Raw genomic sequence first — 9,288 nt, 5'->3', positions numbered from 1 at the left:
AGAGAGAGGAAAAGGGAAAGGAGTCAGATAGACATCAACGAGGGGACTAGTGAAGGGGAAGCGATAATTAATAATAATAATAATTAATAATAATAATATAAGGGGGGAAAAGGAAGGGGAAGGTGCGTGCGCCCGCGCAGCAGCCGGTGGGGCGCGCTCCTTCCTCGCCAAGGCTCCCGCGAGGACGCGCGCGCGCACTCCGCCCGCTCTCCCGCGCCTGCGCGCAGGTGCCGGCGCCCGGCGGGAGGGGCCGCTCCGCGCGTGCGCAGCGCAGCCGGCGGCTCGGGTTGCAGGCGCGCGGGTGAGAGCGCCCGTCAGCCGCTGGGTCGGTCCTCCCGCCGGCCCTCCCTCCCTCCCCCCTGCCCCCCTCCTCCCCTCCTCCTCCCCGGCCTCCGGGGCAGGCGCGGTGGAGCCCGCCCCCACCCCCTACCCCGGGTCCCCCCGATGGGGGAGAAGCGGCGGCGGCGGCAGCGGAGTGAGCGAGCCGGAGCGTGAGCGGCCCCGCGGCGGCCATGGGCGACCCAGCCCCCGCCCGCAGCCTGGACGACATCGACCTGTCCGCCCTGCGGGTGAGCGCCGCCCCCACAGCCTCGCCCCCCCATCCCCGCGGGGGACCCCTGCCCCTCTCTCGGGCTCGCGCCGCCTCTGCAGATCCTGGGAGCCGGTTCGGTCCCCACCCTGTGCTGCCCTCCCCCACACTTGCCTGACACCCCTACCTCGCCGCTCTAGGATCCCAGTCCCCTCCCTTCTAGGCGTTTGAGGGTCACCTCTGGTGTCCCTAGACCCCAGCCCTGCATCACCTGCGGAGTCTCTCCTTCTGGCCCCCTCGACCCTCGTGTCTCCTTCCCTCCGCCACCTCCAGCTTCTGGAATTTCGACTTTGCCTCAGCCTCCCCCTCATCCCTGGTTTTCTCCCTCGCCTACCCACCCACCCCAGAATTGCAAGTTGGGCCGGCATTTTCACCTCCTCACTCCACCCCACACACCTCCTACGTCTTCCATCCCACGTTCACTTTCTCTAATCCTTCTCTCATGTTTCAAGTGCAGCTTTTCAGAGCCAGGCATTTCCGGGCCCGGGGGGTGGGGTGGGGGTCCCTGAATGTTAAACATTACTAACTCTGCAGCCGTGTGAGGGGCTGGGAGGACAGACGAGTGCACAGGGGGAGGAAGGGAAGCCTTGATTTTTCTCGGAAACTCGGGCCGGAAGACGATGTTTACATATACGTACACACACACAACACACGCTGCCTGTGGTCGGTAGCGAGGGCTTGGGGAGGCGAAGGAGGTCCGGAGGGAGGGGCTCTTTCGAAAAGCGGTTAAGAGGAAACAACTGTGTCAGGAATGCTTTCAAATAACCCTTGTGTTGGTCCACGTGGGGCGCTTACTCTCTCTCTCTCTCCTTTCCGTGATTTTCGATTCGGCAGCATTTGTACGTTTTTCTTTAGCGGACAGCTTGGTCTTAAGGGCAACGTAGATTTCAAGGTGAGCCACTCCAGACTGTCTTCCCAGGTGGTGTTTTGATTCCACGCCCTGTGCCCTGCGAGCTTTCCCAACCCCGCCGAGGTGGATCTGGAGCAGGATTTCCCACCTTATGCTTAGCTTCCCAGAAGGCCCCTGTGCACGTTGTCTTCTGGCTTTTAAATTAGCCAGGGAAAGGCAAGCACCCCAGAAGTGCCCCGGATATGGCTGGAGGGAAGAGAGAACTGAAGAGAGCAGAGTCATGGTGTTAATTGGGTTTCTCTAGGTGACACAGTTTTGGGTTTTTTTTTTCCCCTCCTCCTTGCCATTCAGGTCATAATTTGTTTGGTGCAATGTTGGGTTTATGAGACCTGACTTGCTGGAGATAAAAGTTTCTGGAAAGCAAGACTGAGTAGTGGATCTCACCCCCCTCCCCCGCCGTGTGTGTGTGTGTGTGTGTGTGTGTGTGTGTGTGTGTGTGTGTGTGTTGATGGGGAAGGGATCCGAAGGCTTTAGCAGGAGGTCAGCTTAGTGTTTAAACTGGGGTGCTCAAGTACGTTGGGATGAAGATGGAAATCCAGGTTTTAAGTAAAGTGTCTCAACAAAGCTCAGATTTGGAATCCCAGCTGCAAAGTGAAGTTGCTGATTAACTCTGGCCACAAGTTCTCTGGCTGTGGTGACCTTAAACATTGCTTCTCGGTGGGTAGGTGCAGACCGGGTGACCTTTGGTTTTCACCTCTGGTCCTCTGCTTCTCTTTTCTTTGGGCTTTTCTGATAACTTTATCTCTGGGCCCTCAGCTTGGGATTTCCAGCAATCCCTATTTGCCCTTGGACTTGGTATTTCCCTCCTGGACTTCCCTCTCTGAGGTGTTAGCCTCTTTCCTCACCTCTTCCTGGGCCCCCCCGCTCCTTTCCTTCAAGAGAGCTGGGTGACCTGTTTCTTGTACTTCTGTCTGCTGTCTGCCTCTGAAGAGAACAGCCCATGTCTCTGGTTCTCCAGGGGTTGAGGAAGAGCTGTATTTTCTTGAAGTGGGGCAGGCAAGGCTGTGTTCTCTTTGCTGCTGGCTTCTCTCTCAGTTGCCAGTCCCATCCAGTACACCTCTGCCAGGCGCCTGGCTCAGCCACACCTGGGTCTGTTCCTAATGGTACCATTCAGAATTGGCCAAGTGTGCCTTGCCTGGTGCTGGGTGGGGTGGGAGCACACTCAGGGCTGAGTAGCTAGCCCTAATGAGCCTGAGATGTCTTTCTTCTCTTGTTTCAAGATAAGGCGTGGCTCTCAGCTGGCAGTGAGAATAGTAGTCTGATGTTAGAGGGAGATTGGGTTACACTAATCTCTTAGCAAGGAGGCCAGAAGGACCTGCTACCTTGTGACCCTTGACCTCCTGGGCTGACTGTGCATCCGGGTGGCGGCGTGCAGTAGTGGGGGAGGAGCACGCAGAGTCTGGAGTTGGTCTCCTGAATTCAAGCCCTGGTTTTGTCACCTCTGCTAGGACCCAGGCTGTGGCACCCGCGCTTCCCTTCCTGCAGGCTCCGGAGCCTTTCCTTCCCTGAGTTCCGTTTTCTTGCCTGCATGGTGGGAGTGGAAACAGCCCTGAACGTAGAGTTACTGCATGAACTGAAAGGCTTCACATTAAATATTCAGCCAAGGAGCTGGGGTGATGACTCAGCAGTTAAGTGCACTGGCTTCTCTTGCAAAGGACCCGAGTTCAATTCCCAGCACCCACATGGCAGTTCACAACTGTCTGTAACTCCAGTTCCAAGGGCTCTGACATCCTCACACATATACAGACAGGTAGAACACCAAGGTACATAAACTTTTTAAAAAAGTCATTTTAATAAAGTATTTAGCTCAGTTCCCAGCATAGAGTGGCCGTATTACCACTCAGGACAACTCTTCCCCACTCTGTTTTTGTAAAATTCTTTTTTCATAAGTCTGTTTTTGTTTTTGTTTTGAGACAGGGTTTCCCTGTGTAACCCTGGCTGTCCTGGAATCCCTGTATAGACCAGGCTGGTCTTGAACTCAGAGATCGCCTGCCTCTGCCTCCTGAGTGCTGGGATCAAAGGCGTGCGCCACTGCCGCCCAGTTTTTCCTATCGTTTTTACTACTAGTTGACACGGGTGCGCTTCTGTCGGCCTTGACTAGAATGCGACTTGAGGCGGGGGCTGTCTGCTTAGCGTGAAGTCCTAGGAGTCTCGGTGCCACAAAATTAAAAAGGTGCTGTGTGCTGGAATTTTGTCTGTTCTGTTCCCTCAGTGTCCTCAGTACCTAGAGCTGAGTTTTACATAGTGGGGCTCAGTTATTTGTTAAGTAAGTGTGTGCTATAACAGCCGAAAGCTGTTAGTGTAATGCTTGCTTAAAGTAGTCAAGAAAACGCCATGCCTGGCCAGAGGAGATGGCTCAGTGGGTTAAAGCGGTTACTACCAAAGCCTGGTAAAACAAAACAAAAGCCGTGACCTTGGTCCTCAGAACACACCTGTTGAGGGGGAGAGAACTGACGCTCTAGGGCTGTCCTCTGACTTCCATATGTGTGCCACATGCATGTCTGCACTCACGCACACGTGCACACACACATACACACAAATAAATATAAATAAATATACTGGGTGTTGTGGCACACTCCTCTAACCCTAGCAGAGCTGGGTGGAATCCCATTGAGTTACAGGCCAGCCTGGTCTTCGTAGCCTGGGACAGCCAGGGCTGTGCAGTAGAGGAACCTTGCCTCAAAAAAACAAAACAAAGCAAAACTTCAAGGGCAGCTTGGGAGACACGAGAGCCTGCCCCCAAAAACATCAAAAAGAGTATCTTTTGAGGTGCCATGGAGTCAGACCTTGTCTTGTGGGCAAACAGAGCTCTGGATGTTTCCAACCAAGCAGTGTCTCTAAAATAAAGAGTATTATCTGAGAGAAAATTTGGGCCTCTAGTTTGAAACTGTCTTTGTCTGTGTCCGAACTTGGTTATATTCCAGAAGAGTCTTCTGACTTGGGATGGTTGGCGTCTTACAAAGGATAAAACAATTGCAGAAGTAGCTGGGAGAGGGAGGGGCAGACCCCAGGCTGACCTTTTTGCTTTTACATTACTGCTGTTGGTTGACCCACTTCATAAATCAGTTTATTTTTACTGTCCAGCAGCTAGAAGTTTTAGACTGCAGTGTCTCTGCAACTGTGGGGCCAGGCAGTGTGGCTGTGTTGAAGTCGTCAGTCATGCCACGGCCCCCCTCGAGGGACTTCTTACTGGGTGGTAGTCGTCGATGCGTGTTTTGTTGTTGTTGTTTAAATAATGGTTTTGCATGTACTTTTGTATCTCTCATATGATTGTGTGTGTTCTTTGAAGATGTTCCTCCTCTGTTGCCGTAGAGCCAGCATCTTTAGGGAAGCTGGGTATGGGGGGGTGATGTGTCTAGGCTGCTGAGCAGTGTGGGGCAGCTGCTGTGCGCATGTTGAAGATAGATGTCTTAGGCAGAGGAGCAAGACTGACCTCCTGCTGCTGCAGTGAGGGCCTTTAGTGACTTTCCCCCTAGACAGGGACAGAAGGAGGGGGAAGTGGAAAGCCTGTGGCATTTAAAGTGATGTAAAATGTTGCTTTGATAAAATGATAAAAGGATGATGGCAGAGACGGTGGCTGGAACCGGGCGTTCAGCCATTACCCAGACAAGGGAAGGAACGTCACCACCCTTCATGTTTTATAGTATGACATATTGCCATAGCCTTAGTGACACGTGAAGAAACAGTTCTTTGGGAAATCAAAGGTGTGCGTGTGTGTGTGTATGGTATGGTGTGTTGATGTGTGTGTGAGTGTGGGGTGTGTGTGGTATGTGTGTGTTGATATGAGTGTGTGAGTATGTTGATGTGCGTGTTGGTGTGAGTGAGTGTGGGTGTGTGTGTTATGTGTTGATATGAGTGTGTGTTGATGTGTGGTGTGTGTGTTGATGTGAGTGTGTGTGTGTGTTGATGTGAGAGTGTGTGTGGTGTGTGTGTGTTATATGTTGATGTGAGTGTGTGTTGATGTGTGTGTGTTGATGTGAATGTGTGTGGGCTGTGTGTGTGCTCACATACCTGTGGAAGCTAGGGGGTGTTGGATGTCTTTCTTCACTCCTCACCATCCGTATGCCCCTAAGCTGCCATTGAGCCCGCGGAGTTTGTGTGCCTGTGTCACCCCCTCCGCTCCATGCTGTGGTCACAGGCACACAGGGCGATTCCTAACCTTTTTGGACGGTTGCTGGGGATTCAGGCGTTCATCCGCATGTTTGCACATTGAGTGCTGTGCTGTTACCTTCTAAGCCGTCTCTGTAGCCCTAAGAGAGAGGGTTTGGCAATGAAAATGGGAAAGTTCATGAGGTAAAAGCCAGGCGGGATGGCACGTATCTGTAACTCCAGGTCTGGGAGCTGAGGCAAGTGGGTACCCTGGAGTTCATTGTCCAGTTAGCTCAGCCAAATAAATGAGGTGGGAAACCATCAAAGAAGGAAGAAAGATGCAGATGTTGACCTCTGGCCTACACACACACACACACACACACACACACGCACATGCATACACGCACACACTCACCCACCTGCATGTGCACCCATGTGTACATGTACACTCATGAATGTATTTGTAACTCTGTCTCCCACCCCGTAATAGGAAAGACTGTCAGCAGGATGCTGATCTGGTCTCACTCTTCCCCCCAGATTTGGCTACAAACTGTGCCTAAGACAGGAGAAAAGACACACACACAGTTTGGGTACTTAGAACGCTTTGTCACTTAGGGGAAAGGGAGGCAGGAAGTGTGCAGCTTCTGTTGGCAAGCTAACTTGTCCCCATCACACAGCAGCGTCCTGGTACTGGAGAGCTTTCCCAGAAGCCATCTGGGGCTACCTGCTCAACTTTCTGTCTCCAGAGTCCTGTCAGATTCCCTTCACCAGCTGTCAGGGCTGTCCACATCCAGGTTCTAGACCCCAGGACCCTGTGAGCATCCACCTAAGAAATGCCTTTGCAAACCCAGACCTTAGAATCGCCCCCCCCCCCTTTTTTTTTTTTGCCAGGGGTCTTTCTTGCTTTCCTGCCCAGGCTGGCCTCAAACTCCTGGACTCTAGTGGCCTGCCTCAGCCTCTCAAGTGGTTGGTACTGCACATATGTACTGTGTCCTCCTTGGCTCTCCTTGTCTTTTTGTTTCAAGTTTTGCCTGCATGTATGTCTGTGTACCATATGTGTGTTTGGTGCATGCAACAGCCAGAAGAGGACATAGAATTCCTTGGAACTGGATTTGAGCCCAGGTCCTCAGGAAGACCACCTCCAGCCCTGTTCTCGTCTTACTTGGTTTTTGGTTTGGGTTTTGGTTTTTCGAGGCAGGGTTTCTCTGTGTAACCTTGGCTGTCCTAGACTCGTTTTGTAGACTAGGCTGACCTTGGACTCACAGCGATCCACCTGCCTCTGCCTCCCAAGTGCTGGGTATCTTAGAGCTCTCAAAGTTGGGCAATTGTGTTAAATGTGTTTTTATGGACTTACACTCATTTTCTGCCGTGCTGTGATTAGTGGCCAATCATCTCAAAATCCAGTGTTCAGTCTCGCACTCCCTCAGCACCCACTGCATAACAGTTACGTTCATAACCCTTTAGGTTCCTCAGCGCCATACCCCCATTGAAAAGTAGAACAGAAGGCCGCGCGCGTGGTGGCACACATTTTTAATCACAGCACTTGGGAGGCAGAGGCAGGCTGAGCACTGTGAGTTCGAGGCCAGCCTGGTCCACAAAGTGAGTCCAGGACAGCCAAGGCTACACAGAGAGACCCTGTCTTGAAAAACCAGAAAAGAAGGAGGAGGAGGAGGAGGAAAAATAGAACAGAAAGTTATTAAGTTAATGAATGGGCTTTTTCAAAAAATCTGCTTGCCTGTGCATGTGAGCATGCATTCATGCACACGTTTCAGGGTGCTTGTAGTTAGAAATCAGACCCTTGGGTGCGGGTCCTCATGGGCCCCCTTATTCGAGGCAGAATCTTTTGTTCTTTGCCATGTGTCAGGCTTGCTGGTCTGCAGGCTTCCAGCGTTCTGCGGCCTCTGCCTCCCATCTTACCACAGGAATGCTGCTCCTGGCCTTCAGTGGCTTCTGTGCTTGCATGTTGAATGCTTTACCCACTGAGCCATCTCCCCAATCCCAATCAACTTTTTAAAATTGTTTTTTGCTGGTCTTGCTCTGTCACCCAGGCTGGTGACACTCTGTGGCCCAGGCTAACTCGTGCCTGAGCTCCCCAAGTGCTGGGGTCGCAGTGTGACTGCGCAGCTTTTGTTCTGTTTTCCTTGTTGCTATGCCCTGAACAGTATGGTATAGCAGCTGGTGTGTATGAAATGTAATTGAGATGATTTAAAGTCTACAGGAGGATGTGTAGGTTCTATGCAAATACTACATGATTTTAGCTACGTTTATCCACAAAAGTGCGCAGTCCTAGCAGCTTCGGTCAGGTTGAGGTAGGAGACTTGGACGTTCAAGGCGTGCCTGCCTACAGAGTGACTGTAAAGCTGGCCTGGGCGACTTAGTGAGCTGTCTCAAAATAAAGTAATAAGACTGGTGCAGCTGGGTGCAGCGGCACACGCCTGTGACCCCAGCACCAGGGAGACAGAAACAGGTGGGTCCCTGCGTGTTAAGGCCAGCCTAGTCTACACACTAAGTGTTAGGACAGCCAGAGCTTCCCCTTGTCTGTGGGGGCGACGATGACCAAACCAACCAACCAGCCAACCAACCTACAACAACAAAATCGAAGTCTGGGGATAGGAGATGACTCGCCAGGGTAGAAGCACTTATTGCCAACCTTGTGATGAGGTCAGTCTCTGCGACCCTGACTTCCCCAGGCTGTTCTCTCGCTCCCACATATGCAGCTGTATTCATAATAAATAAATAAATGTGATGGGGGGGGGTCTAGATAAGGTTTCTCTGTGTAGCCCTGGCTGTCTGACTGCATCTGCCTTCTGAGTGCTGGGTTAAAGGTGTGCTCCACTACTGCTCAGCCAATGGATGTGTTTTGTGTTTTTGTTTTTTAAAGTAAAAACAGAGCTGCAGTATCAGTATGGTGGCAAACACCTGTAATCCCAGCACTTGGGGGGCTGTGAGAAGATCAGGAGTTCAAGGCCAGCCTGGGCTAGAGATCCTGCCTCAACAAAAGAACCATTAAAAGCCCAGGGTGTGCTTCTGATAGAGTCAGGCCTAGTGCGCATCAGGCTTTAGATTCGGCCTCTGATCCACCAACTCCCCTCGCTCACAAAACCTGGTGTTTGTTTTGTTTTTGTTTGAGACTGGAGTCTGGTTATTTAGTTTAGGTTAGCCTTGGAACTGTTGAATAGCCCAGGTTGGCTCCAAAATTGGAATTCTCCCGCCTCTGCCTTCCAAGGGCTGGGATAGGTCTGTCCACTATGCCAACGTTTGCGTTGTTTTTCTGATTTGAATCGTTTTGAGACAGGGTCTCGCTCTGCTGCGTTCTGGCTGTCCTGAAACTCAGGGTGTAGCCCAGGTTCCCTAGTCTTCCTCCCTTAAGCCGCTGCGTGCTGGGATGACAGGTGTGAGTCACAGCACTGCTTTCACAGGACAGAAATGGCTGGTGGGCTGGTTGAGAGGTCTAAGCCAAACCGCTTTAAGAAAAAGAAAAGGCACGAGATAGAAGTGAAGCAGCAGGTAGAGTTAGTTGGTGGCAAAAAAAAATGAGACCCTGTCATTGGTCAGCACCTGTGACCTATGACCCTGAGGAGTTGAAAGCTCCAGGCGACACTCTGGTCCAAAAGAACTTGTTCTCAAGCTTTCTGTGGAAGAAAAAAACTGCTTTATAAAAATAAGGGATTGCGTATGGAAAGGGCACAGGACTGTAACC

General features: G+C 51.8%; 1 protein-coding gene across 18 annotated transcripts in view; it reads left to right on the top strand.

Moving 5' to 3' along the window:
• The first annotated feature begins 274 nt into the window (after positions 1–274).
• Positions 275–9,288, top strand: part of MINK1 (misshapen like kinase 1) — a 55,483-nt gene continuing 46,469 nt past the window's right edge. For 9 of the 18 annotated variants that reach the window (XM_084760769.1, XM_084760764.1, XM_084760762.1 and 6 more), the window contains exon 1: positions 276–569. In XM_084760769.1, coding sequence (XP_084616895.1) covers positions 513–569 — 57 coding nt within the window. In that variant the 5' untranslated portion in view covers positions 276–512. Of the gene's footprint in view, positions 570–9,288 lie in introns of all 18 variants that reach the window. The other 9 variants (XM_084760774.1, XM_084760779.1, XM_084760777.1 and 6 more) reach the window with 2 other exon arrangements.

The sequence above is a fragment of the Acomys minous genome (assembly GCF_964271855.1).
Source record: "Acomys minous genome assembly, chromosome: 16".
NCBI lineage: Eukaryota > Metazoa > Chordata > Mammalia > Rodentia > Muridae > Acomys > Acomys minous.
Note: the sequence above shows the minus strand (reverse complement) of the source record. Positions and strands in the feature narration are given on the sequence as shown.